The sequence below is a fragment of the Puma concolor genome, chromosome A3 (genome assembly GCF_028749965.1).
Source record: "Puma concolor isolate L17-30 chromosome A3, mPumCon1.1.hap2, whole genome shotgun sequence".
NCBI classification, from domain to species: Eukaryota; Metazoa; Chordata; class Mammalia; order Carnivora; family Felidae; genus Puma; species Puma concolor.
Genome location: NC_141669.1, coordinates 129,002,001 through 129,029,571, shown reverse-complemented (window position 1 = coordinate 129,029,571; position 27,571 = coordinate 129,002,001). Strand labels below are relative to the sequence as shown.

Genomic DNA, 27,571 nt, shown 5'->3' with positions numbered 1-27,571 from the left:
AGTCTCGGAGTCGCCGGGGCGAAGGCTATCTTATGGTTGTCAAGGCCGCCCTAGCCCCGCCCCCTTCCCGGTACACTCGGGGCAACAAGGGCTCGTCGGCCTCGCCGCCATGTCGCGCTTCACACGCACCAAGCCACCCGGCGGGTTCCCCCTCCTCCGGGGCGGGCTCAGGCCTGCGACGGCCCTGGGCGCTGTTAACCCGCCCTCCTCAGTCCCCTCCCCTCAGCCGCGCCCGCCCGAGCCCGCCGGCCCCGCCGCCGTGGGGAGCTGAGGCGACACCAGTCCGTCCACCTGCCCCTGCCGGGCCTGAGGGCGGAGGCGCCGGCAGAGCATCAGGGCCCGGCCCCCTCGTTCGCAGCCCAGAGGTCCCCTCCTCCTCCTCCTCCTCCTCCTCTTCCTCCTTCTCTTTCTCCTCCTCCTCCTCCTCCCCCCCGCCCCCGCTCAACTCCACTGTTTCCCCTCTTCCTCCTCCCCTCCTCTCGGCCCCTCGCCCCGCCCAGTGTCTGCGGGGGGGAAAGGAAACCGAAAGTGCGCGGCGCCGGGCGGGGCCGCGGACCAGCCTGGGCCGGAGTCCGAGCACCAGTCGCGGCGGCGGCGGTGGCTGCGAGAAGAAGCGTCGGAGCCGGGTGAGTGACCCCCCCCCCCCCCCCCGTCCCGCGCCCCGGCCCCGAACCTGCTTCTGCCCGCCGCGAGCCCCGGCGCCCGCGCCGCCCCGCCACTACATCTGCCGCCACGAGCCCCGGCGCCCGCCTCAGCGTCCCCGCCGCCTCCTCAGCCCCCAGTGCCCCCTACCTGCCTCAGCATCCCCGCCGCCCCCTCAGGACGCCGCCCCATCACCCACCTCAGAGCCCCACGTGCGTCCCTCAGAGCCCCACCACTCCCTCGGCACCCCACCACCCCCTCGGCGCCCCCGTCGCCACCTCTGCCTCCGGCCCCATCAGCTAGTTCCGCCTCCCACCCCCATGTCTGCCCTCATTTTCTGCCCCGGCCGCCCCCTTCGTCTTCCTGTGTCCTCCCCGGCCACCGCCTCCTTCACCCTCAGCACCTGGGTTCCTCATCCCCATTTCCAACACCGGCCTCCCCCCCCGCCCCCCCAGCGGGGCTCAGCCAGACCTTCTTGAAGCCCCCCTACCTCCCTGCCATTTCTGCCCCAGCCTAGCCACTTCCCGGTCCTAACCCTACCCCCCCCCCCCCCCCCCCCGATCCCATAATATCTCCATCAAAAACTCCTGGGCTCCTGGTTGCCGGTGACCCCTCCGTCCCACCTTCTATCCTCTCGGGACCCTGGAGAATCCCCCTGATAACCCACCTCCGGCCTCTGGTTTCAGCCTCCTCCATCCCCCCTCCTACCCCCCCATTACCCTTCTCTGATATGACCCCTCTACCACCTTGACCATCACTGATTTTCTTCTTCCTGCCCTTTTAGGCCTTGATTCCCAAAGAAACTCACTTTAGTCTGCTTTTTTTCGTAGCATTTCCTGTTCTCTCTGCTCCTCCCTTTTTCTTTTTTCCCCATTTCTTTTACCCCTTTTCAGAAATTTTGAGTTTCTATTTTAGTATTTTTCAACCAGAGGAGAAGACATTTTCTCCTCAGAATTTTTTTTTTAATTAAAACACACACACACACACACACACACACACACCCAAAATACTGAATGCACTTGAGAGCTGGGTTTGATAAGATGAGAGAAGAGATTCACCCAAAATATTCCCGGCAGGAGGGAAAAGGACTCCTTTTTCTGAAGAGGATAAAAGCTACTCCTCATATAATGCCAAATCTATTCACAGTTTCCAACTATGAATATTTTAAAAGTCAGTTACAGGGACAGTCTCAAAAATCCCTTTGCTGGGGACTCTGAGTCACCCACTCATTCCCTAGCCTCAGCTCATATGATATGTATGAGTTGCATTGAGAAGTTCCCTTAAAGGGGCTTCCTCTTCCTCTTACAGGATCACTGTCAAAAATCTTTAAGAAGAAAGGAGAAGGAAAAAACTGCAGATTTCTAGCTGGTCCTGGGGAAACAGCATTCTGTAGATGCTAAGCCTCTGGTTATTGAAATATGTACTTTTTTCTCTTTGGTTCAGTAGAACAGAGGGCTTAATCGGTTTGGCTGCATTCCAAACGATAGGATAAGGGATAACTGCTCACTAATTATTTACAAACTGTAGAATACTGTAAGCTATAGAGTTCTGCATAGCATAACTGTTGGATGGCATGGTGAATACATGGTTTTTGGATTAACAAAAATGTACTTCTTTCTTCCCTGGCAACAATATTTGTCTGCTTCGTGGGAGAGGAAAATGAAACCTAGCAACCGATTAAGTAACTTGGCTAAAGACATAAACCAAACAGTAGTTCTGAATGGGAATTGATGACACTCCCTGTGCCCCAACGAAGTGCAAGGATAAGAGGGAGGGAGGAATTTGAAATCACCTAAATGGTGAATTTAACATTTTATATCATACTGGGCATTCACAGAGTTGAACACTTGTGCCTGTGATTGAATCTGTGTTTAACTCTTAGTTTACAAATCGTTAAGATGTAGAAGCAGGAGGATTGGCTTGATGCTGTTTTGGGTATTTTTCTGCTAGCTGCTGTGTTTCAGGGGCCTTGATCTCTCTCAATCTGTGCAGATTTCCAGATAACCGAAAATAACGTGAGCGTGGAGGAATTCAGGTAACTCAGACATGGAGGACAGAAGACCTTGTTTGGAGGCCAGGCCAAGAAATCCCTATACTAACCACAGAGGTGAGCAAGATTTTCTACTTAATGGGAAGGAAATTGAATTCCTATGAATGAGCAGACCCGCCTAAGACTAACAGCCTCTCTTAAGTAAAGAATGGCTTATTCCTTAGCCACAGCATGAATGACTGAAAAATAGACAACCCTCTCTTTTTCCTAAGAGCTGATGAATGGGTATAGTTCACATTAACAAAGACAGCGATAAGGTGTCTGAATTGGAAATAATTTTTAGAGCAGTACTACCCAAAAGAAACATAATGCAAGCCAGAAATGTAATTTTTCATTTTCTAGTAGCATCATTTAAAAAAGTAAAAAGATGGGGGTGCCTGGGTGGCTCAGTTGGTTAAGTGTCCCAACTCTTGGTTTTGGCTTGGATCATGATCCTGTGGTTTGTGAGTTCAAGCCCCGCATCTGGCCTTGTGCTGACATCACGGAGCCTGCTTGGGAGTCTCTGTCTCCCTCTCTCTCTGCCCCTTCCCTACTCATGCTATTGCTCTCTCAAATATAAATAAATAAACATTTTTAAAAAAGCAAAAAGAAACACATGAAATCCATTTTAAAAATTTAATAGTAATTTGTTTAACATGTGTTTAAATGAGTATATCCAAATAATGTCATTTATTGTAGTAACTGAATACAAACATTTTATTGCCAAGTACTTTAATAATTTCAGTATTTTTTACTTCCCTAAATACTCAAACATTATCATTTTTTTAAAGATTTTATTTTTAAGTAATCTCTACACCCAAAGTGGGACTCTAACTGATGACACCCCCCCACCCCCCTCCCTGACATCAAGAGTCGCCTGTTCTTCTGACTGAGCCAGCCAGGTGCTCCTCAAATATTATCATTTTAAGGTGTTATCAGTATAAAGAAACTTTAATGAGATATTTACCCTATTTTTGGTATTCAGTGTTCAAAGTTACACATCTTAATTCAGGCTAACCATGTCTAAGATTCTTAATAACCATACGTGGCTAATGGATATGTATTTAATTTAATGGCATATGTCTAGAATCCTAGTTACCAAAGTAAAGCTCATTCCAAAAACATTACTCTACTGCTATGATTTTTCTATTTGCTTAGAACTTTCAAACAAAACCAAATGGATTCCTGTTTTTCCCTAAGTTTGCAACATGTCATCTGAGTTTTAGCTGTAGAATAAATGAGGAAGAACTGTAGAATTTTATTTTATGAGCTGTGTGACTATTCAAAGAATGAGAAACAATACCAATTTTAATTCTTCAAAACATCAAGTCTTTGGGTCAGATTGAAATATTAGAAGGACTTTCTTTTGGTATTTTGAGAGTTTGAAAAGTAAATAAGGTAACACTTATAAAATTTAGACTTCAGTAATACAGGGTTTATATTTTGCCAAATGTTCCTTTATGTTGTCACCTCAGAATTTTCTCTGGAAAGTACAAAACAAGGAAAAGTGCACATACATAGATTTAGCATCTAATGTCATGAAATGGTACAGTCATCTTGAATATGATGTGCATTCATAACATTTTTATTCTCACATCATTGTACATAATCTTATTTTGTTTGTATTTAAAAGCTCCGAGTAATTCTGCCAAGTTGGGTCAGCTCCATCAATTTTATAGGAAACGAAAGTGAAAGACAGTGGGCTCTTGGTTAATTTGGCCAAATTTACTTCTGAAAGGTGTGGCAAATTAAGGAAGACAAGTTCAGCTTCATCCACAGGGTGATGTTAGCTTTCATGTGTGGACTTGGTATATCTCCTCCTTCCCCCAACAACTTCTTATCTGAGGGCTGGTAGTAAATAATACTATGTGGATGAACTTGTGCTTCAGAAAGGAGAAAAACTTGAGTTTCATTTTTCAGTTTCCTAAAACAAATTTGAGTTTCCTTTTTCGGTTTCATTCTCAATGTATTAACTAGCTCAAAAACATCTTGGTAAAGGAAACCCCACCTTCCCCCTTGCCATCTGATGCTGGACAAATTTCAGGAAGCATTTCTCCTGTAATTTTATCCCACTTGATGCCTGTGTTGCCTGTAACATAATTGTTTAGTGGCAGATCCAGTGGCCTGGAAATCAATAGAGTATTCCCAATGGAAAAGTATTACTAGTGCTACTAGTAATAACATTAATGAGAACTTTTTACATGTTGGGTATATATTAAGCATCTTACAAACGTTTAGTCTTTACACCTACATAGATACTTAGGCTTAAAGAAAGTATTTGACTTGTTCAAGGTTATACAGTGAGGAAGTGGCAAGGACAAGATTTGAATCAGGACTGTTTTGCTCTGAAATTCATGCTTTGGCTATTATTTGGTACTGGCAGAAGACTCAGAAGCAATGAGCTGATCTTTTTGACCCTCTGAAATAATCTCAGCTCATGAGGATTAAATGAGATACTGCAAGTATTTATCCTCTAACACGGATTAGGCACTCAACAAATGTTGCTTAAAGAAAGTATTTGACTTGTTCAAGGTTATACAGTGAGGAAGTGGCAAGGACAAGATTTGAATCAGGACTGTTTTGCTCTGAAATTCATGCTTTGGCTATTATTTGGTACTGGCAGAAGACTCAGAAGCAATGAGCTGATCTTTTTGACCCTCTGAAATAATCTCAGCTCATGAGGATTAAATGAGATACTGCAAGTATTTATCCTCTAACACGGATTAGGCACTCAACAAATGTTTCTTTTTCTTTTTTTTTTTTTTAAGTTTATGTATTTAAGTAATCTCTATACCCACCATGAGGCTTGAACTCACAACCCCAAGGTCAAGAGTTGCATGCTCTTCTGACTGAGCCAGCCAGGCGCCCCAACAAATGTTTATTCTTTTTCCCTTTTGCACCCTTTGAAAAAACAATGTTTTCATAGTATGTGCTGCAACCACAGTAATCTATTTTACATTTATTACATGATTTCATAGGAAGTCTTTTTTCTCTGCAAAGAAAACCTACTAAGTTCCTTTGTTGTTTTGGAAAATGAGAGTATGTCCCTTGTTGTTCTGTTAGATTTCCTTGTACCTTGACTTTTGTGCTTACCCAGTATTCCCATTGTGTTTAGGGCCTGTGGATGGAGAATTACCACCAAGAGCTAGAAATCAGGCCAATAACTCACCAGTGAATGCTCTCAGAGGAGGAGCTAACCAGCCTGGAAGGCAGCCTAGGGCCACCAACCATGCTGTTCCTGTACGGCAAAGAGAAGAAAGGTTCGGGGCTATGGGCAGGAATCCACATCAGGGAAGGAGAAACCATGAGGGGCGCACTAGTGATGAACCTAGAGGCCAAAGACGTGGTCAGGAAAATGATGCTAGGCGGAGAAATGGCAACCAGGAGGGAAGGAACCACAGACCACCGTGGTCCGATGAAAACTTCCAGCAGTGGCGAACCCCACACCAGAAGCCTGCAGAACAGCCACAGCAAGTGAAGAAACTGGGCTACAAATTCCTAGAAAGTCTTCTGCAGAAAGACCCTTCTGAGGTGGTCATCACTCTTGCCACAAGTTTAGGGCTGAAAGAGCTCCTGTCTCATTCTTTTATGAAATCCAACTTCCTTGAGCTCATCTGCCAGGTTCTTAGGAAGGCTTGCAGTTCCAAAATGGACCGCCAGAGTGTTCTCCATGTCCTGGGCATACTGAAGAACTCCAAATTCCTCAAAGTCTGCCTACCAACTTATGTGGTAGGAATGGTCACTGAACCCATCCCTGACATTCGAAACCAATATCCAGAACACATTAGCAACATCATCTCTCTCCTCCAGGACCTTGTAAGTGTCTTCCCCGCCAGCTCTGTGCAGGAAACTTCCATGCTCATTTCCCTCCTGCCAGCTTCTCTTAACGCTTTGAGAGCCTCTGGGGTTGACATAGAAGAGGAGACAGAGAAGAACCTGGAAAAGGTGCAGACCATCATCGAACATCTGCAGGAAAAGAGGCGAGAGGGCACTTTAAGAGTGGATACCTACACTCTAGTGCAGCCTGAGGCAGAGGACCATGTTGAGAGCTACAGGACCATGCCCATTTACCCTACTTACAATGAAGTGCACTTGGATGAGAGGCCATTCCTTCGTCCCAACATCATTACCGGAAAATACGACAGCACTGCTATCTATCTGGATACCCACTTCCGACTCCTGAGAGAAGATTTTGTTAGACCCCTCCGTGAAGGCATTTTGGAACTTCTCCAAAGCTTTGAAGACCAAGGCCTCAGGAAGAGAAAATTTGATGACATTCGAATCTACTTCGATACCAGGATTATCACCCCCGTGTGTTCCTCATCAGGCATTGTCTACAAGGTGCAGTTTGACACAAAACCACTAAAGTTTGTTCGCTGGCAGAATTCCAAGCGGTTGCTCTATGGATCTTTGGTGTGCATGTCCAAGGACAACTTTGAAACATTTCTTTTTGCCACCGTGTCTAATCGGGAGCAGGAAGATCTCTGCCGAGGAATTGTCCAGCTCTCTTTCAATGAGCAGAGCCAACAGTTGCTAGCGGAGGTCCAGCCCTCTGACTCTTTCCTTATGGTGGAGACAACTGCATACTTTGAGGCCTATAGGCATGTCCTGGAAGGACTTCAGGAGGTCCAGGAGGAGGATGTCCCCTTCCAGAGGAACATTGTGGAATGTGACTCTTACGTGAGGGAGCCAAGGTACTTGCTAATGGGGGGCAGATATGATTTCACTCCCTTAATGAAGAATCCCTCAGCCACTGAGGATTCTCTGAGGAATGCCGAAGCCTTAAGATATCCCAGAGTGAATGTCTTAGACCCTAGCCAGTGGCCCTCAAAAGAAGCCCTGAAGCTGGATGACTCCCAAATGGAAGCCTTGCAGTTTGCTCTCACAAGGGAACTGGCTATTATTCAAGGACCTCCCGGAACAGGTAAGAGAATTTTTCAGATCACGTGACTGACCTCTTCCCTATGAGATAGGCAAGGGAGGCTTGTCTCTAGGTTTCTTGAGTGTCTTGATTAGAAACATTCTCCTGAAATGGGCATCAAACCTACTTACAAAGTAGCCGTTCGTGGTGATTTTCCAGTGGGCAGCCATTGGTATGCATGGTAATAAAAGTCACTAGGTTAGAGAAGACTGCTGAGGGGTCAAATTTAGGAAGATGCATGACCTTTGCTTCATCAAAGGCTATGTTAATTTTAATTTTATATTACTTTAAATTAAATAATATCAAATACATAATATTAGCACTGTGTGCCAAGTAGCATTTTACTACTTGCTAGTAGTGTTGTGTCTACTGATTGCATCCTCACAACAGCTCTGTGAAGTAGAAACCATTCTATTTTACAGATGAAAAACTAAGACAAAGAGTTGAATGATATGTTGAAGTTCATAAAGGTGGTAAGTGATAGACCTAGGACTTGAACTCAGGCACTGACTCTATAGAGTCCTGCCTCTTGTAACTACTACACCATACTTCTCATGGAAATATGCCTCTCTGCACCCTCATCCCCATATGCCACTCTAATCCTACTTTGTGGTGATAATTGCTGTTGTTTGATGTGTATCTTTCCAGATGTTCTCAAAGGTGACCATGGATCTATCTCTGTGTCTGTATTCTTATGTTTACATACATGCACTTATACTTTTTTCTTTCAATAACATAAATGGTCAGTTATTTTTATAACATGTTACAGACATTTTTTACATTCGTTACACTCCAGTCACATTTAGAAATGTGTCTCACTCTTTTTACTATGCCTGCATTCACTGTAAGGAGTGAGTGTCCATGATGTTTTTTGTTTGTCTGTTTGTTTGTTTTGTCATTACATAGAGTGCTTTGGTAAGTGTCCATCATCTATATATCTATGTATCTGGTATGTGTTTATCTTTAGGTATTCTTATTATTTCCTAAAGTGGGAATTCACATTAATAGTTATAGTGTGTACTGCTAAATTATCCTCCATAAAGGATACACACACATGCAAAAAAACAAACACTGGAAAGAGGTCTTTAAAAAACACTAATAGGGCTATTGACTGGCTGGCTCAGTCAGTAGAGCACGTGACCCTTGATTTCAGGGTTCTGAGTTCGAGCCCCATCTTGGGTGTAGAGTTTACTTAAAATCTTTAGAAAAATAAAAAACACTGATAAAGTAATAGCAACTCACAATAAAAAGTTATATAACCTGGGGCACCTGAGTGGCTCAGTTATTAAGCTTCCAACTTTGGCTCAGGTCAGGATCTAACGTTTGTGAGTTCGAGCCCAGTGTCGGGCTCTGTGCTGACTGCTCAGAGCCTACAGCCTCCTTCAGATTCTGTCTCCCTCTCTCTCTGCCTCTTCTCCATTTGCTGGCTCACTCTCTCTCAAAAATAAATAAACGTTAAAAAAAAAAAAGTTATGTAACTGAATGGAAACTTTTTTCTGATAAGAAACACCTATATAATGGAAAAATATGCATAATTAAAGAGATGCTTTCAAGGCTTAAAAAAGAAAAAAAGGATGTACCAGTTTACACTCTCACCAAGAATGAACTAGTGTTCCCATTTCCTTATATCTTCTCCAGTATTGTTGTGTGTTATCTCAATGTTTTTTGCTGATCAGCAGGTTTTGCTGATCTGTGTGGTTAAAAATTTTGAACCATTATTTTTTATGTTTTAGTAAAAATGGTTCAAAAAAATTTTTTTAATCTCTCTTCCCACCATTCCACTCAGTTCCTTTCCCTAAAACAATGTTATCTTCCTGTTGATCCTTCCAGAGGTATTCTATAAATATTCAAGCAAATGGTTGAATTGAATATATTTATTGTACTTTATGATTTTCTTTCTTTCTATTTATTTATTGTAAATTTTTTAAAGTTTATTTTGACAGAACGGGGGAGGGCAGGGAAGAGCGAGGGACAGAGGATCTGAAGTGAGCTCTGTGCTGACAGCAGAGAACCCAATGTGGGGCTTGAACTCAGGAACTGTGAGATCATGACCTGAGTTGAAGTCAGACACTTAACCAACTGAGCCACCCAGGCACCCCTCTTTTTGTTCTTTTTTGTTTTTTTTAAGATTTTATTTTTAAGTAATCTCTCTACCCAACATGGGCTTGTTTGAACCCACAACCCCAAGACCAGGAGTTGTGTGCTCCACTGACTGAGCTAGCCAGGCACCCCACCCCTTACTTTTTTTTTAACCCATTACGCTAGAAATCATCTTGTACATGTTGCTTGGTCCATTTAGAAAATATCTTGGTGTTCCTTTCATATTGGTACATAAGTAGTAACTCTTGTTTATGATTGCATAATATTCCATACAGTGGAATAATGTCTTTAACCAGTCCCGTGTGGAAAGATTTATTAGTACAAACAATATTTCAGTGAATAGCCTTGTTTGTGAATCATTTCATATACAAACAAAACATATGCGGAAGAGAAATTTCCTAACCTGATCAAAGAATATATAATTGTGTAATTTTAATAGATATTGCCAGATCACTCCCTGGAAATGTATGTCACGGTGGTTAATTTGTATTTTTTTCATTAAGAATGAGATTAAAAGGGCACCTGGGTGGCTCAGTCAGTTGAGCATCCAACATTTTTTTTTTCTTTTTAACATTTATTTACTTTTGAGAGAGACAGAGTGAGGGAGACACAGAATCCAAAGAGGGCTTCAGGCTCCAGGCTCTGAGCTGTCAGCGCAGAGCCCAGCGTGGGGTTCAAACTCATGAACTGTGAGACCATGATCTGAGCCGAAGTCAGTTGCATAACCAACTGAGCCACCCAGGCGCTCTAAGCATCCAATTCTTCATTTCAGCTCAGGTCATGATCCCAGGGTTGTGTGATCGAGCCCTGCGCCAAGCTCCTTAAGCCCTGCTTAAGATTCTTTCTCTCTCCCTCTGCCCCTCTCACCCGTTCGCAGTCTCTTGCTCTTTCTCTCTTAAAAAAAAAAAAAAAAAAAAAAAAAAAAATTTTTTAAAAGAATGAAATCAAATATCCTTTTGTCAGTTTATTGGCTATTTATATTACTACTTCTGTGGATTGGGTTCTTTTGGAATGACTTCTTACTGCTTTGGAGGAGCTTTTTGTATATTCAAAATCTACATGTTGCAGTTAATTTCCCTTAATGTTATCACTTGAATTAGGACTCATTAGTTCCAAGTGTAGTAATAATTTCAGGCTAGCTTAAGCCACACACATAAATGGTTACTAGGGAAGAACTGGTGAATATGAGGGGGAAGTAGTAAAGGGGGTCCTTTTTGAGGTGGGAATCCCAAAAAGTATCTGTTCTAAGGGGAAGGAAGGAGACAAAGTAAATGTTAAATTATAAAGATTTTCTTTCCTTCTGAGGTATCCTTATCCATCCAGTCCTGCAACTAGAAACCTAATTTTCCTTTTCTGTTACCCACCCTAGCCAAACCATTATCAGGTTCCAGTCAATGTTACCTCTGAAACTTCTCCCCAAGCCTTAGCCTGGAATATGGCAGAAACCTCCCAACCCTATCCCTATTCCTTCTTGCCCACTCTTAACTCAGTTTTCACTTCCCCAGAGAAGTCTCTTCTAACCTCTGACTAGGCCAGAATCCCAATTATATGGGTTTTTTGGTACTGGGTATTTCTCATTTCCCACATTTATGATTTTACATTTGTTTCTGTGATTATCTTTCTCTTCTACAAGTCTGTAAGTTCCAGGAAAATAAGAACCATAGTTGTTATGGTCACTATGGTATTTCTTGCATCTAACCCAGTGCCTGACACCTGTTAGGCACTCAATACTTACTTGAAGGGGAAAAAGGTGACTAACCCATCCAGGCACCCCTGTGGAGCACAAGATTCTTGCTCTCAGGGTCGTGAGTTCAAATCCCATGTTGGGTGTGGAGCCTACTTCATTTAAAAAAAAAAAAAAAAAACCCAAACGAAGGGAAAAAAGGAAGGAAGAAATTGTTGTTATTTATCTTGCTATACTGAAATCTTTGATTTTCTTGTATTGCTACCTCACTCACCTTTGATTTTTTGAAAACAAAAAAACTTCTCAACCTGACACAGTGTAAGGATTTAGCTATTTGTAGACATAATTAATTAATTATTGGCCATTTACTAATGAGCCCATAACTCTAACTTGAATGTTGATTTTTCTGAGTTTTTCCCTCCTTTCACAAAGGCAAGTCTGTGGTATATTGAAAGCATTTCTAAATAATTTGCTAGATGAGAGTTAGCAAGTAGCCAGTAAACAACTGGCTAAAAAATACCTTACAGTTGTGAAAAAATATCTTAAAGCTGCAAAAAACAGAAGGGATTCTTTTTATGTGCTGATAGCTATCTCCAAGGTACATTAGGTGAAAAAGCAAGATGTAGAGTAGTGAAAATAGTCTGCAGCTATTTGCATTGAAAAAAAAAGGGAAGGCTAGAGAAAGACTATATTCATTTTTTGTTTGCATTTGCATAGAATGACTAAGTCTGGAAAGTTACACGAGAAACTGGTAATACTGGTTTGCTTCCCAGAGAGGAACTGGATGACTCGGAGAAGAGCAGGGACACTTTTCGTAAAATACTCATTTGTGCTTCTTGGATTTTTAAACCATCTCAGTGTATGACTTCAAATTTTTTTTTAATAATAATTTGCTGTAAGTAATTAATTACTCCTTCTAGAAAGTCTTTATTTTTTTTTTTTTAACTCTCCTTTTTCTTTCTTTTTTAGGCAAAACCTACGTTGGTCTAAAAATCGTTCAGGCACTTCTAACCAATGAGCCTGTCTGGCAAATTAGCGTCCAGAAATTCCCCATCTTGGTTGTATGTTATACTAATCATGCTTTGGACCAGTTTCTGGAAGGTAATTCTAGGCAAAATTGTTCTCTATCAAGACATTTATAGTTGAACCATCACCAACTTCGGTAGCTTAAATTTTATTGCTATTTGAACTAAGCCTGTAGTCCTATCCATGACCTGCAGGCTCTGTCTGGTCTGCTCCAGCCAACTCTGAATCTTATCTCCTTCCTCTTCCCTTGTTCTTCCTGACTCCAACAACACTGATTGTCTGCAGTTCCTTGAATTCCTCCAGCTTCTCCCTTGGGCCATGCTGTTCCCCCATCTCTAGAAGACACTTTTTCTCTCTGCATCTTGACTTCATCTGTCATCTAGCCTGGTTGACTCCAACTCATTCTTTAGATCTCCCCTTAAATATCTCTTCAGGTGTATTTTTCCAGTTGCCCCCAGACAAAGTTAAGCCTCCTTTTGTATTTTTTCTTCAGAGACTTAATACATATGTAACAATTTATTGTATGAATTTCTACCCTAGACCATAAACACTGTGTGGGTTGGTCCTCTTTCTTGCTATATTTATGGATTCTAGCACTCAAAAAAATAACTAATTGTATTAATGAATGAATAAATATATGTTTTTCCTTTTCCTTGAATATTATTTTCCATATCTTCCTTTCACCCAGATTAAATATTTTTTATTCTTGGAGTCTCAGTTTAAATATTAGATTACCCCACCCGAACTAGGTAAGTTGCCCTCTTATATATTTACAGCATCATGTACTTACAGTACTTACTGTACTTATTGCTATTATGAGAAATTGTTTAACGTGTATCTTCTGTGCCAGTGTGTGAGACCTGAGAACAAATTAGGAATAGAGTCTGTGCTTTACCTGCTATATCTTAAGAACCTAGCACATGCCTGGCACATAGTGACCAGTTGGTAAATACCTGTAGAGTGAATAACAGAGAACATTTACTAAGTGCTTACTTTCAAATCACAGATGAAGAACTGAAGCCTTAAGTTTAGAAACTTGCCCCAGTTTACATAGCAATAGTGGTGAAGTCAAGGTTTGGGTTCCCAGATATCTGATTCTAAACCTATGTTCTGGGGTGCCTGGGTGGTTCCATTGGTTGAGCTGTTGATTTCAGCTCAGGTCATGGTCTCACGGTTGTGAGATCGAGCCCTGCATTGGGCTCCGTGCTGAATGTGAGGCCTGCTTGAGATTCTTTCTCTCTCCTTCTGTCCCTCTCCCCAGCTTGCTCTCGCTCACTCTCTCAAAAAAATGAAGGCTGTGTTCTTAAGTACACATTTTACTGCTCTGCAGGTCATATCATCTCTGAGGCCTTTTTGGTCATTAATAGGGTAGATTCCTGTAGGTACCAGTTTGTTCCCTAAGGAACCAGCTGAGATAACATCCGAAACACATACAGCTCTCACCTGAGGGAATCCAGCGTAGCTCCTCTCACCTCTGCTATGCTCCACTTTGCTCCATAGGCATCTACAAGTGTCAAAAGACCAGCATCGTGCGGGTAGGTGGAAGGAGTAACAGTGAAATCCTGAAGCAGTTCACCCTGAGGGAGCTGAGGAACAAGCGGGAATTCCGTCGCAACCTCCCCATGCACCTCCGAAGGGCCTACATGAGTGTGAGTCCCAGCTTTGGATATCTGAGATAGTTCATGGTAGAAATAGACTAGGTAGCAGTGGCTTTCTGGGTAGGCAGTCCAGAGGAAATAGGTGCTCCACAAAGTGGTGAAGGACTCAGGTTCCTTCCAGCATTCCATCTGTTAATCCCATGGTGTGACCTTTGCCCTCAAAATCAAGATGGAAAAAGGGCAGAAAGGAGCATACCACCCCTCCCAGCCCCTGCCAGGACCTTTTAAAGCTACTCCCCCCGCAAACCACCAACAGCCCTATTTACAGCCCGTTGGCCAGCGTAATGTCATCTTCTAGCTGGGCAGCAGTGTACCCAAGCAAAACTCTGAGTCCCTATTACCAAGAAAAAGAGAAGTAGTCTCCACAACAGAATCCTTAGCCTGTTTTTCTGTTGTGTTATTTGTTCTTTTTTCTTACTGGTGGTAGGAGTCTGTTAGACATTTTAGATAGTAACCCTTCAGTTTTAAGATTATTTAAATTAAGACTTTTTTGACTGGTCTATTTATTTCTTCTCTCTTGCTGTTCCTGTTTTAGCTTTGTTTTCCCTCATGGCAGAAACTGAGTTTAGGGGATGATCTCACTTGCTTATCATTTCTTTCCCTCTGTTTTTGGCAGATTGTGACACAAATGAAGGAGTCAGAGCAAGAGCTGCATGAAGGGGCCCAGACCCTGGAGTGTACCATGCGTGGTGTACTACGGGAACAGCACCTGGAGAAGTACATCTCCCCCCAGCATTGGAAAAGCCTGATGAATGGACCAGTACAGGTAGGGGTCATCCTGGGGGCTGTAAGCATTTCTCTTGCCTCAGTACTTGGAGGCAGTCTCTAGCAGAAGCAACAATGCGAAGCATTAGCTGTTAGGATAATCTGATGCTGCCATAATGTGAGAAGTCCCTTTTCATGAGGAGAGGTGGCTGAGTATACTAGTCAAGAGCAAGACTCTGGAGTCAGCATGCTGGATATGAATTCTGATTTTGCACTTGGCAAGTTACTTAATTGTTCTGTGCCTGCTTCCTGTTTTATAGAGTGGGGATAATAATAACATTAAGTTGAACCATATGAAATTGCTAATATTTGTAAATTTGACTTGCAGAAATGGCGGTTTGTAACAGATCAATGTAATTGGTATAGGACTATTATCTGGATAAACAAGTTAGTATTTATAAACCACTTAATTAGTATGCTATAAGAGATTATTCTATAAAGCAAAATCATAAGGCAACCCAGCCCATATAGAGAGCCTGGAAGTCAGGCTTAGTGACCTTAGTGACCTAAGGTAACATAGACTGTGTGCCATGGCCAGTATGATCCTCAACAGTCAGCAGTCTCTCAACAGTCAAACGGGTAATAATGCCTGCGTTCAAAGGATGTTCTAAGTAGTAACTGACACAATTCCTGTAAAGTGGTTGGCCAGGAACCCATTGAAATGGTAGCTCTGTTATCATTGAGTTGGTGATTTCTAGGGTTACCCAGAAGCCTGAAGGGGTCAGTCAGTCAATCTATAAATGACTAAAGCAAGCTGGGTGTGAGACATTGGAAAGTAGAGAGGACTTGGCAGACTGGAAAAGAAATGGTAGCAACCCACTCTTAGCCATTTGTTGCCATCTCAGATGCAGGCTCATTGCTGCCATAGATCCTGATTTTGTCAAGAGCAGAAATTTTTATTTTTAAAATTCTCTACAAGTTGTATTTAATGATCCCGTTGCCCAAGGGTTGCCAGCTTGTAGCCTCTGAATTTTAAGAGAACTACTTTTGATCCTTCTCAGAAATCTTTCCTTTACACTGGTTGTCATGGAATTCTCATGACTGATAATTAATTCCTTCCTCAGGATAGTGAATGGATTTGCTTCCAGGGCTGGAAGCATTCCATGATGCTGGAGTGGCTGGGCCTGGGTGTCGGTTCTTTCACCCAAAGTGTTGCTCCAGCAGGACCTGAAAATACAGGTAAGAGTGCATGTTTACCAAGAATCACATCTTAAGGTGGAACATGGTAAAGACCAGAGACTAAAACTTGAAAGTAATACCTAGAATATATAAAGAGCTATAATCAATTAGAGAAAGACAATAGCTTGATAGTAAAGTAAATAAAAGACACTTAACAAGCACATCACAAAATAGGAAATTGTAATGGTCAATAAACATATGGAAAGTACTCATTAGAAAAGAGCTAATAAAACCACAATGAGATGCTGTTACACATCGGATTGCCAAAAATTTTCAAGTTTGCTATATTGACAAGAAGGTGGAGCAGTAGGAACTATGATACACTGCTAGTGGGGATATAAATTGGTACACCACTTTCAAATAATAGAAAAAGAGAAAACTCAAATATTCATCAATATTTGTACAGCACATGGATCAGTTACTGTCCATTTAGATCATGAAATACTGTACAGCAGTGAAAAGGAATGAATTACAGCATATATGGCAACATGAATCTCAAAAACAGGCTGAATGAAAAAGCAAGGTGTAGGAAAATACATTATAATATTCCATTTATATAGAGCTCAAGAAATGAAAAAAAAAAGCCAAAATTAGATGATGTGTTGTTTAAATTTTTTTTTTTTTCAACGTTTATTTATTTTTGGGACAGAGAGAGACAGAGCATGAACGGGGGAGGGGCAGAGAGAGAGGGAGACACAGAATCTGAAACAGGCTCCAGGCTCTGAGCCATCAGCCCAGAGCCTGACGCGGGGCTCGAACTCCCGGACCGCGAGATCGTGACCTGGCTGAAGTCGGACGCTTAACCGACTGTGCCACCCAGGCGCCCCTGATGTGTTGTTTAGAGATGTGTATGCATTATGTATATAGTAAGGTTATTTCAAAAAGCTAGGGAAGGGAGTGAGCAATACAAAATTCAGGTTAGACAGGCCCACAAGTGTCTTTGAGAAATTGGGGATTTTCTCCTTAAATTGGGTGGGAGGTACCTAGTTGTTCATTTTTTTTTTTCCTTAATGTTTTTATTTTAGAGAGAGGGCATGAGCAGGGGCGGGAATGGGGGCAGAGAGAAGGAGACACAGAATCTGAAGCAGGCTCCAGGTTCTGAGCTGTCAGCACAGTGCCCAACACAGGGCTCAAACCCACAAACTGCAAGATCATGACCTGAACCAAAGTCGGGTGCTTAACCAGCTGAGCCACCGAGGCAACCCTGGATGTTCATTTTATGTATTTTTATTATCCTTTAAGTTGCCCATTTACATCATATATCTTCCTTTGTGTATTTGACATAAGGGAAACCTTTCTTAAAAAGGGATATGTTTATATGACATTTAAAAATATAACAAAAAAGTGTATAAGGAAACCTAAGTCTCCCTCCCCTAACACTCATTTCTCCCAGTTTCTCCTGCTAGAAGTAACCACTTAAACCCCTTGAGAATGTTTTCGTACATCTAAGGTCTTATAAGTGTCCCCTTCCATTCTTTGGCTTCAAGAGTTTCACCCCTGTCTTGCCTGCTTTCCTCTTAGCCCAGGCAGAAGGGGAGGAGGAGGAAGAAGAAGGAGAAGAGGAGGGTTCGCTGATTGAGATTGCCGAGGAGGCTGACCTAATTCAAGCAGACCGGGTGATTGAGGAGGAAGAGGTGGTTAGACTTCGTCGGCGGAAGAAGGAAGAGAATGGGGCAGTCCAGGAGTTGGCTAAAGTGCTTCTGGCCATGAGGCTCGATAACTATGGCCCCGGGACAACAGCTGGTCAGGAGCAAACTGGAGGAGAGTGGGAGGTAAGCTCACTTCCTCATGGCCTCTGGAAGCCCTGACGGAATGGGAAATGGGAGTTCAGTTATTACTGCCAGATGGTGGGGGTTAAACTCTCCTGAAACAGGCCTGAGAACATCTGTTCTGACTAGAACTGCAGCCCCTTATTTTCACCCATTTCCGTTATAGCAGCGTATTCACCTTGTCCTCACAAGGTATTCACCTTGTCCTCACTGTAGTATAAGATGGGTCCAGTTCCCAAGAGTATAAAAATTGTGACCCTTCAGAGGGGCGCTGGCAAGAAATTCCAACTTAGAAAAACAGGAAGCAGGTGGCCCAATGGCTTCTCTTGAACTTTCAGAAAAATGCACCACATATGGGTCAGATCAAACACTTACAGTCTCAGTGCTTGATGCTTTCATGGATATTGTCTTCTCAAGTACGAATGAATCTATGAAAAATACATTAAGATTTTAGAGAATTCAAGTAAAGCAGAATGAAGCAAGCCTTCCAGGCTGGAGGGAGTACTCATCCTTTATTCACCCTGGAATTTGACATTTCTCTTAAAGCCAGAATAATGTGAATGCCCAGACTTTCCCTTTGTTCATTCCTTTGGTAGAACCAAGTGGTCCTCCAAATTTACCATTCATTACTATGACGGTAGAGTACTGGAATCTCAAAATAACATTTTCTAAACTCATGATTTAAGAGACTGTCAAAGTCAACTTTGGATGCAATTTTCCCTGGTCTGCTAGCTTTTAACTTGATCTTCTAGTTCAGATCTGATCCTAATACTTGGAATTATGGGTTGGGCATCTCTCTGCCACGTGGCCTCAGGGGGAGTTGATTGGTTTGGTTTGGAACTAAGGGGAGGTTCATAACATTGTGACATCCATCTTTCATGCCAGTCCTTAGTGACAGAGCCAGGGGAGAGCACTTTCTCCTAACTGGTGCCTTTCACCCTCTTGTGAAAGGTACTGTCTCGATATGATGGCATTAAGACCATCTTAGCAGGCCCTGTACAGCGTTTAACAAGAAAGACCTACCTGTACTACTTTTCATGACATGTTTTAGGAATGAGAAATAGAATGTGGTCAAAGGACATTGAGTGATAACAAGTGTCAGTACTATTCTAAGTGCTTTCATGTATTTATTCCTTTAGTCAAGTCAGCAACCCTGCAAAGATGTATTGTTATTATTCCTCATTTTGTAGCAGGCGATGCTGAGGTACATAAAGGTTGAGTAACTTACTCTAGAGGTAGATGGGGCTTTGAACCCAGGCAGACTGGATCCAGAGCCCCCAATTAGCCACTTTGCAATGGATATGTGTTAGAAGAGTTTGAGACATTCAAGGAAGTTCTTCCGAGGTGGCAGCCCCTTTTTAATGTGCTCTGGTCTCGACCTTGGTCTTAGAACTGAGCCAGTTTCTGCTCAGATGGTAACCCTGGCTGTTAATGATGTCCACAGACTCAGCGCAGCCAGAAAAAGAAAATGAAAAAGAAAGTGAAGGTTGAACTTCGCAAACTCAACACCATGACTGAGGCTGAGGCCAGTGAAATCCAAGATGTTTGGCAGCTGGACCTGAATTCTCGCTGGCAGCTATATAGGTATTTATGCCCATTGCCTCCTCCCCCCCAACTCCCAACCAGTGCACGTGATTACCCCAAAGGGTTCCTTTTCTGTTCCTGCAACATAACCCCCCCATCCCTCCACCCCAACCTTCAACAGTGTTAACTAATGATTGGTTGCATACCCCCAGTGAACTGAGTGCTAGGGGTGCAGACATGGGATAAAATAGACACTTGGCTCTACCTTTTTTTTTTTTTTTTTTAACGTTTATTTATTTTTGAGACAGAGAGAGACAGAGCATGAATGGGGGAGGGACAGAGAGAGAGGGAGACACAGAATCGGAAGCAGGCTCCAGGCTCTGAGCCATCAGCCCAGAGCCTGACGCGGGGCTCGAACCCACAGACCGAGAGATCGTGACCTGAGCCGAAGTCGGACGCTTAACCGACTGAGCCACCCAGGCGCCCCTTGGCTCTACCTTTAAATGGAGCTTAGAGTTTATCCAGGGAGACAAATTAGTTAATTCCACAAATAAAAAGTTAACAAATGGGCATAACCGCTAAGAAATAAAAGAACAATGAGTGCTAAGAATATGAACACGGGATTTGAGCTGGTCTGAGGTATCCAGGAAAGTGACAAGGCAAGATGTGAAGGATTAGTAGACATTAACAAGACCAGCAGGGAATGGGGAGCAGATGAAATTATGGGGACCACATACATAAAGGCCTTGACGTGGAAAGGAGTATGTCTATTTGAGAAATTGAAAGAAGGCAGCCAGCATAGCTGTGGCTCAGAGAAATGGAAAGTGAGGTCAGAGAGGTGGGAGGGGCCTAACTGCAGGGACTCATGGGGCAAAGGTGAGGAGCCGGGTTATCAAAAGCCACTTTTCAAAAAGTACCGAAAAGCTCTTGGAACATTCTGTAGCAGAGTGGTGACATGATCTGTTTTACTTGTAAAATGAGACTGGAGAATTAGGGAAGGGGACTCAGAGATGTGCCAAGGAGAATTTGTGAGAAATTCTTGAAGCTTTTGAAGTCCCTTACTCTCTTCTCAATAATTAACCTGTATTCTTTATTCTACTCTCCTCCTTAGCTCCTAGCCACCTATGTACATCTCTCTGTACTTCTTTTTGTTGGGCATTTTGGAATCTTGGTTCCCTGCAAACCTAGGTCTCTCCTTCCTCTCCCTCTGTGGCCCGTAAGCTCCTCAAGGGTCTCGGTTCCACCTCATACACACTGCAGGGGGTTCCTCCACCATCTTAAAGAGCACACATCTTCTTTCTCTGGTTCTTCACATTCTCCAGGCTGTGGCTACAGATGTACCAGGCCGACACCCGCCGGAAGATTCTCAACTATGAGCGCCAGTACCGCACGTCAGCAGAGAGAATGGCTGAGCTGAGGCTCCAGGAAGACCTGCACATCCTGAAAGATGCCCAGGTTGTAGGAATGACAACCACAGGTAAGAAAGCATGGGGAAGTTTACCAGATCCAGCCATTCACTCCTGGTGCCAAGCTCTTATCAGATTATCTAGAATAGGTAAAGAGAAGCTTCTTTAGGAGGTTAGAGGGAAAGGCCATGAAAAGCTATTGAAAGTGAGTTATGTTTAGGGAACTCATGATGAAATGCACCCACTTGTCCCTGCTGCATTCGATAACCTGACAATGACCAACATGGGTGTTGGTGGTCTGGAGACCACTCATTAGCACTTAATCTCTCATTCAGTGGCCACCACAGCCCTGGATGGATGTGAGGACTCAGTTTTCACAGACTCAGATTCCAGCCTCCAGTGCATCAGCTTAGAGGAGCCTCTTCTCTCTTGACTCCAGGTGCTGCCAAATACCGTCAGATCCTGCAGAAGGTAGAGCCTCGGATTGTCATTGTGGAAGAGGCTGCTGAAGTCCTTGAGGCCCACACCATTGCTACATTGAGCAAAGCTTGCCAGCACCTCATTCTGATTGGGGACCACCAGCAGGTAGGGCAGGTGCCCCTGGAAGATGAAGAGAGAGGGCTCTTGGAGGGTTGCACTCAGACAGAAGACCCTGGCCTCTCTGCTTCACCAGTCCTCAAACTTATTAGTAGCTCTCTGTGATTCTTTCCCTCACCTCCCACGTTCAGTCTAAGAGCAGGTGCTCTTAGATATCGGGTATAGTATCATTCATTTCATAATGACCTTTCAAGTGGACTATTAAAACAGCCTCCTTCTTGTTCCCCTACTTTGGTTTTTGCCGTCCTCTAATCTATTCTTTGTAAAGGGGCCAAAGTGAGTTTTTTTAAAAAAGTAAGTCAGATCATGACACTCTATAGCTTAAAACCCTCCAGTGGTTTCCCATTGACTTAATACAAAAATCCAGCTTCTTAAAGTAGCCTAGAGAGGCAGATATTCTCAGGTTCAGCCTGCTTCTCTGACTTCCCATATCACCATCATTTGCTCACTGTGTTCCCACCACCTGCCCTCCTTCCTGCTCCCTCATACCTTGCTTTTCAAATGATAGGCAACTTCCTCCATCAACTCAGGTGTCACTCTTTAGGGAGGCCTATTTAAGGAACCACCACTCCTGGGCACTCCATCACATCACCCTTATTTCTTGCCTTCATGTCCTTGTCACTTTTTATCCTTAGCCTGTCAGTACCTAGAGCAGTGCCTGGCAAATAGAAGGCACTTGAAAAACATTTGATGGGTAGGTTGGTGGTTAAGTGAGTATATGATTGGATGGATAAAATAAGTCAGTAGAGAGTCCTCAGACATGTTTGTTTTCTCAGCTGCGTCCCAGCGCCAATGTGTATGATCTAGCCAAGAATTTCAACCTTGAGGTGTCCCTCTTTGAACGACTGGTGAAAGTAAACATTCCCTTCGTCCGTCTAAATTACCAGGTAAGAAGCCGGACCTCTCTTATTACCTACCACATGTTCAGGAGAAGTCTCCTGGGAGCCTGCCAGTTGCCAGCAAGAAAGGTCTCATAAAAATAAAACTGGCTTAGGGGCGCCTGGATGGCTCAGTTGGTTAAGTGTCCGACTTCGGCTCAGGTCATGATTTCAGTTCGTGAGTTCGAACCCCACATTGGGCTCTGTGCTACCAGCTCAGACCCTGGAGCCTGCTTCAGATTCTGTATCTCCCTCTCTGCTCCTCCCCCACTCATGCTCTCTCTCTCCTTCAAAAATAAATAAAAACATTAAAAAAAAATTTTTTTTTAATAAAAAAAACCTGGCTTAGTAATTCAGTGACTGTTAGACTTTTTTTCTTTTCTGTTTTAAAATACCACAAGATGAGGGGCGCCTGGGTGGCTCAGTCGGTTAAGCGTCCGACTTCAGCCAGGTCACGATCTCGCAGTCCGTGAGTTCGAGCCCTGCGTCGGGCTCTGGGCTGATGGCTCAGAGCCTGGAGCCTGTTTCCGATTCTGTGTCTCCCTCTCTCTCTGCCCCTCGCCCGTTCATGCTCTGTCTCTCTCTGTCCCAAAAATAAATAAACGTTGAAAAAAAAAAAAATTAAATACCACAAGATGAGCTGAGTTTGTGTTGGATGAAAGAGCTGTTTACAGTCTGCTCTTTTCTCCTTATTCTTTCACATTATCTCCAGATTTTCCACCAGCAACCTAGTCTTTAGAAAACTGTCCCTTTATTCTCTGCCCATGTTTCTTTTTTTTCTTTTTTAAGTAGGCTCTACACCCTATGTGAGGCTTGAACTCGCAACCCTGAGATCAAGAGTCACACACTATACCAACTTGAGCCAGCCAGGCACCCTCTTTCTGCCCATGTTTATAATGACCTGTATGTCTTATTTCAGCACCGCATGCGCCCTGAAATTGCCCGGCTTTTGACCCCCTACATTTACCAGGATCTGGAGAATCATCCCTCTGTTCTCAAATATGAGAAGATAAAGGTGAGTCTGTCCTATTTGATCTTTCTGTGATGTATCAACAACCAAGGAGGCTGTATTACCTTAGGATGAAAAAGGGTTTTCAGAAGGATCTAGAGCCAACTTTTTTAAAAGCTCGTCACTAAGTAGAAATAGTGTAGAAGTTGAGAGATACAGACGTGGGTTTTGAATCCCAGCTCTGCAGCTGTGTAACTGTTTAGCAAGTGATACACCAATTCTGAATGTCCTGATCTTCTGTACAGTGAGAATAATGGGTACTGCCTCATTACATTATTGTCTTGAGGGAGATAATGTGTGTAAAGCAATCAGCACAGTGGAGTGCTTTTAAGTTAGCTGCTCACTCAACATCATCATAACTTTTGCCTGTTTGCTGAACCGTAATAGTTGGATCATGGATGGCTGTTGGAAATTATAATATTAAATGTATTAGAAGTTAAAATAGACAAATTCTGTATCCATTTTCCTACTTGCCATGGTCCCAAAAGAAAACATACAGTAGTGACTGACACCAGAATTAAAGATTATGGTACAAAGTATACAAAAAGCCTCGCTAAGTCTTTCCCCGGAATAGGGTCAGTGGCCAGTACATCTGAAAATAGGAAGAACTGCATGACTGAACCTTCTGACATACCATTTCTTTTCCTTTCTAGGGGGTCGCTTCCAACCTTTTCTTTGTAGAACACAACTTTCCTGAACAGGAAATCCAAGAAGGCAAAAGCCACCAGAACCAGCATGAGGCTCGCTTTGTGGTAGAATTGTGCAAGTACTTCCTGTGCCAGGAGTACCTCCCCTCCCAGATCACCATCCTCACCACCTACACGGGGCAGCTATTCTGCCTGCGCAAACTCATGCCAGCCAAGACATTTGCTGGCGTCAAGGTCCATGTAGTTGACAAATACCAAGGGGAAGAGAATGACATCATCCTCCTCTCATTAGTGCGGAGCAACCAGGAGGGCAAGGTGGGTTTTCTCCAGATATCCAACCGCATCTGTGTGGCCTTGTCCCGTGCCAAGAAGGGTATGTACTGCATCGGAAACATGCAGATGCTAGCCAAGGTGCCCTTGTGGAGCAAGATCATCCATACCCTTCGAGAGAACAATCAAATAGGCCGCACACTCCAGCTGTGCTGCCAGAACCATCCTGATACCCACACCTTAGTATCCAAAGCTTCTGATTTCCAAAAAGTGCCCGAAGGAGGCTGCAGCCTACCCTGTGAGTTCCGGCTGGGCTGTGGACATGTCTGCACCCGTGCCTGCCACCCCTATGATTCCTCACACAAGGAGTTCCAATGCATGAAGCCATGCCAGAAGGTTATCTGTCAAGACGGGCACCGGTGCCCTCTTGTTTGCTTCCAGGAGTGTCAGCCTTGTCAGGTGAAGGTGCGCAAAATCATTCCTCGGTGCGGTCACGAACAAATGGTTCCTTGTTCTATGCCTGAGTCAGATTTTTGCTGCCAAGAACCTTGCCCCAAGGTTCTGAAATGTGGGCACAGATGTAGCCATCCCTGCGGTGAAGACTGTGTGCGGTTTTGCTCAGAAATGGTCACCGTGAAACTCAAGTGTGGGCACAGCCAGCAGGTGAAATGTGGTAATGTGGAAGACCTCATGTATGACCTGCCAGTCAAGTGCACCACCAAGTGTGGCACAATCTTGGACTGTGGGCATCCTTGTCCTGGGACCTGCCACAGCTGCTTCGAAGGGCGCTTTCATGAGCGCTGTCAGCAGCCCTGCAAGCGCCTGCTCATCTGCTCACACAAGTGCCAGGAGCCGTGCATCGGCGAGTGCCCACCCTGCCAACGGACCTGTCAGAACCGCTGTGTCCACAGCCAGTGCAAGAAGAAGTGTGGGGAACTGTGCAGCCCCTGCGTAGAGCCCTGTGTCTGGCGCTGCCAGCACTACCAGTGCACCAAACTCTGCTCTGAGCCCTGCGACCGACCCCCATGCTACGTGCCTTGTACTAAGCTGCTGGCCTGTGGCCACCCCTGCATCGGTTTGTGTGGGGAACCGTGCCCCAAGAAGTGCCGTGTCTGCCACCAGGAAGAAGTCACCCAGATCTTCTTTGGCTTTGAAGATGAGCCTGACGCCCGCTTTGTGCAGCTAGAAGACTGCAGCCACATCTTTGAGGTGCAAGCCCTGGACTTCTACATGAATGAGCAGAAAGATGATGAAGTTGCCATCAAGTTGAAAGTGTGCCCTATCTGCCAGGTGCCCATCCGCAAAAACCTGAGGTATGGAACCAGCATCAAACGGCGGCTGGAAGAGATTGAAATCGTCAAGGAAAAGATTCAGGGCTCAGCAGGGGAAATTGCAACCAGCCAGGAACGACTTAGGGCCCTCCTGGAGAGCAAGAGCCTCCTCCACCAGCTGCTTCCTACAGACTTTCTGATGTTAAAGGAGAAGCTGGCCCAGAAGAATCTGTCAGTGAAGGATCTGGGCCTTGTTGAGAATTACATCAGCTTCTACGACCGCTTGGCTGGCCTGTCAGACTCTCTAAAAAAGGTGCATGTCTTAGAACAAGAGAGAGTGAGGAGTCGACTAGAGCAGGTCCATGACTGGCTAGCCAAGAAGCGTTTGAGCTTTACCAGCCAGGAATTGGATGACCTCCAAAGTGAAATCCAGAGGCTCACATACCTGGTGAACCTCCTGTCCCGCTGCAAGATAGCAGAGGGGAAGCTGAGAGGTAGCACAGCAGAAGAGGTCTACAGTGTCCGGAAGATCCTCGAGAGAACATGTAAGTTCACCCAGGAGGATGAAAAGTTTGTGCAGAAAAAGATGGAAGCTCTGAAAACCATTCTTCCCTGCTCTGGCCTGGGCATCTCAGAGGAAGAACGAGTGCAGATAGTCAATGCTATGGGTTATCCTCGGGGCCACTGGTTCAAGTGCCCCAATGGTCACATCTACGTGATTAGCGATTGTGGGGGAGCCATGCAGAGGGGCACATGTCCTGACTGCAAGGAGGTGATCGGGGGCATAAATCATACTCTGGAAAGGAGCAATCAGCTTGCTTCTGAGATGGATGGAGCCCAGCACCCTGCCTGGTCTGACACGGCCAACAACTTGATGAACTTTGAGGAGATCCGGAGGATGATGTAGGAAGATGGTGCACCGCTGCCTTGTGCCTAGCCACCACCTGGCTGGGATCGGCTCCTTTACGAAGGAACCGAAGTTTGTTTTTTATTATTGTCCTTTATTCTTAGTACCTATTTAAGGATCCACTTTTAGGGATTGCCCACGTTTGTTTCTAGATTTCCCCTGCGCTAGAGTAAGCACTTTACCTCCAGAACTGAGAGCAAAGTTAACAGATACCTTCTTTTTTTCTCCTGCAAGTTAGTGGACAGGCTCTCTGGAGCATGTTTGGGGCTTCCACCTAGGGCTACCTACTGGTATCTCTGGGTCCTGACTCAGATATTTTTTCTGCAGTGCTCCGGGGGCACAGAGTATGAACTCAAGTGAAGCAGACTCATTCTAATTGCCAGGCCCTAACTTGTAGACTAATTTTAATTCCAATAAACAGAGGCCCAGAGGAGTTGTTTATGAACTGCTTATCCTTTCAAGGAGCACAAAAATCCCTCCCACTCTCCTCCTGGGGCATCCTCACTCCCAGAGATGGAGGCATGTGATAAGACAAAGACTTCCGTGACTAACCCTGACCCAGTTACATATTCACAGAGTGGGAAAGTGCGACTACCCACAGCTGGGGGCTCTGCAGCAGGCCCAGGCTGACTAAGGAGTGATCCCTCATACCCTCTCCTGTGACTGGCACTTTGGAATGGTGGTTTCTTTGCCTGCAGGAGTTCAGTAGCAGTGCTGGTTCCCCAAGGCCCTGAATGGAACTAAACCAGCAGCACCTATCCAAAGTGTGACCTTTTGTCCCAACACTACTACAGCTTTTGCCTGGGCAGGGTTAGCATGCCAGCAGCTTCTGCAGGCCCCAGACCCATGCCAGAAGCCAGCCCCCAGGCCTGCTGCTGCCTGCATACATATTCCCTCAGTCCAGTGTTCCTAGAACAGACACTTAGGCATCTCAGGTCTTTCTAATGTTGGTGAGAAAAATATCCTTTTCCTATGTATGCATTTCCTTTTTTGTCTTTACTATGCACTTTAGCCTATAAAGCCAATTAATAAAAATGATGATTGAGAAAATCAGTGGTCCGTTTGTCAACTTCTAGAAACAGCACAGGCAGCCTGAGACCATGAGGATGGGGATGGAGCCACTGCCTACGAGGAGGCCAGTCTGGTTTCTGTGGTACGGAGTTTTTATTTAGCTGGTGAGTCCTCTGTACTTATGGTAAAAAGAATTTTTTGTTGTTGTTGTATAAAAGCATAACTTGAAGTTTGCTTCCCCAGAGGCAACCCTGTTAACAGCTTCATGAGTCCTCCCA

At 44.2% G+C, this 27,571-nt stretch overlaps 1 protein-coding gene across 1 annotated transcript; it reads left to right on the top strand.

Annotated features, from left to right (window-relative positions):
* The first annotated feature begins 77 nt into the window (after positions 1–77).
* Positions 78–27,332, top strand: ZNFX1 (zinc finger NFX1-type containing 1). Its single transcript, XM_025932317.2, has 14 exons — positions 78–626; positions 2,635–2,749; positions 5,787–7,595; positions 12,346–12,477; positions 13,903–14,051; positions 14,677–14,826; positions 15,890–16,004; positions 17,526–17,776; positions 19,218–19,357; positions 20,620–20,774; positions 21,143–21,288; positions 22,077–22,187; positions 23,098–23,193; positions 23,841–27,332. Exons 2-14 carry the CDS (start codon positions 2,689–2,691, stop codon positions 26,280–26,282), a joined length of 5,757 nt encoding a protein of 1,918 aa, XP_025788102.1. The 5' UTR covers positions 78–626; positions 2,635–2,688; the 3' UTR covers positions 26,283–27,332.
* The last annotated feature ends 239 nt before the right edge of the window (positions 27,333–27,571 follow it).

Coding starts and splice junctions, on each gene's coding strand:
- ZNFX1 (XM_025932317.2), top strand. CDS start 2,689: ATGGAGGACAGAAGACCTTGTTTGGAGGCCAGGCCAAGAAATCCCTAT. Junction 17,777..19,217: donor AAACTGGAGGAGAGTGGGAG/GTAAGCTCACTT, acceptor TGATGTCCACAG/ACTCAGCGCAGCCAGAAAAA. Junction 22,188..23,097: donor TCGTCCGTCTAAATTACCAG/GTAAGAAGCCGG, acceptor GTCTTATTTCAG/CACCGCATGCGCCCTGAAAT.